This window comes from Sphaeroforma arctica (genome assembly GCF_001186125.1).
Source record: "Sphaeroforma arctica JP610 unplaced genomic scaffold supercont1.8215, whole genome shotgun sequence".
Classification (NCBI taxonomy): Eukaryota; class Ichthyosporea; order Ichthyophonida; genus Sphaeroforma; species Sphaeroforma arctica.
This window is the reverse complement of record NW_014032343.1, coordinates 1-903: the sequence shown is the minus strand read 5'-3', so window position 1 is coordinate 903 and position 903 is coordinate 1. Positions and strand designations below refer to the sequence as shown.

At 39.8% G+C, this 903-nt stretch overlaps 1 protein-coding gene across 1 annotated transcript; it reads right to left on the bottom strand.

Annotated features, from left to right (window-relative positions):
* Positions 1–229: 229 nt before the first annotated feature.
* SARC_16495 (hypothetical protein) lies at positions 230–395 on the bottom strand (the record flags this gene model as incomplete). Its single annotated transcript, XM_014289400.1, has 1 exon — positions 230–395. A coding segment is annotated over one exon (166 nt), but the record flags the coding sequence as incomplete, so codon positions are not given.
* Positions 396–903: the final 508 nt, after the last annotated feature.

Sequence of the window (903 nt, the reverse complement as noted above, 5' to 3'; positions counted from 1 at the left end):
TGCAGCCCATTTTCCTTCGATTGAGTTAGGAGGGTTGACTCGCCGCGTTTGTAAATACCCCGAGGAATATATATATATATGTAAAATAACTAAACATGAATACCCATGGACGAGGATATAGATGAGCAATTTCTTTTGAATAACCGTTAACAAATACGGCTTGTATACCTAAACACACAATAATATATATATATATATATATATACAACATTGCTCCATATCAATGTACCTTTGACATAGTCTCTCATCGGCAGTACAGCACATCTGCCAATGATTGCGCCCATTGGATTTGCTTCGCCGCGTTTGCAGATGAGTCTCTCGCGCGCGTAAAATGATCGCGTGGGCACATGGAATGTCTCAGAAGCAGGGACCAACCACTTGCCCTCAATCCATTCCTAGTAGAAGAATGGTAAGATATAAGAAAGGTAGGGCAATGATAGGTAGGCATAAGGTTCTAATAAATTCTAATGCATACGACTACTACAGCCTGATATTCGCGTGGCTTTAACATACACTTTGAATTAAAAAAGTACTACGTTTACAGAGAAGGTAGGGGTGTGGTAGGTAGGCACAACATAGCAACGGTATCTACAACCACACTAATACTATAGCACTAGAACAGCGGATGAATTGAGGCAGATGACGGATGAAGTCAAACCCAATCGCCACACAACGCATTCGCAGAGGACTATGACTTGCCCACGCGCAAATATTATCAATTGGAAAAAGAAAGGTTCAGTTCATTTACAATTCCAATTTGTTTCAAATGAGGTCATAATATCTACTTCCCATATCCAAATAATCGTCAGGAAACACATACCCGGCGCACATGATCTACGTTGTAGTATAGTTCAGGCAGATATCCCATAGTGTGACATATTATATATGTATATATATGGTATA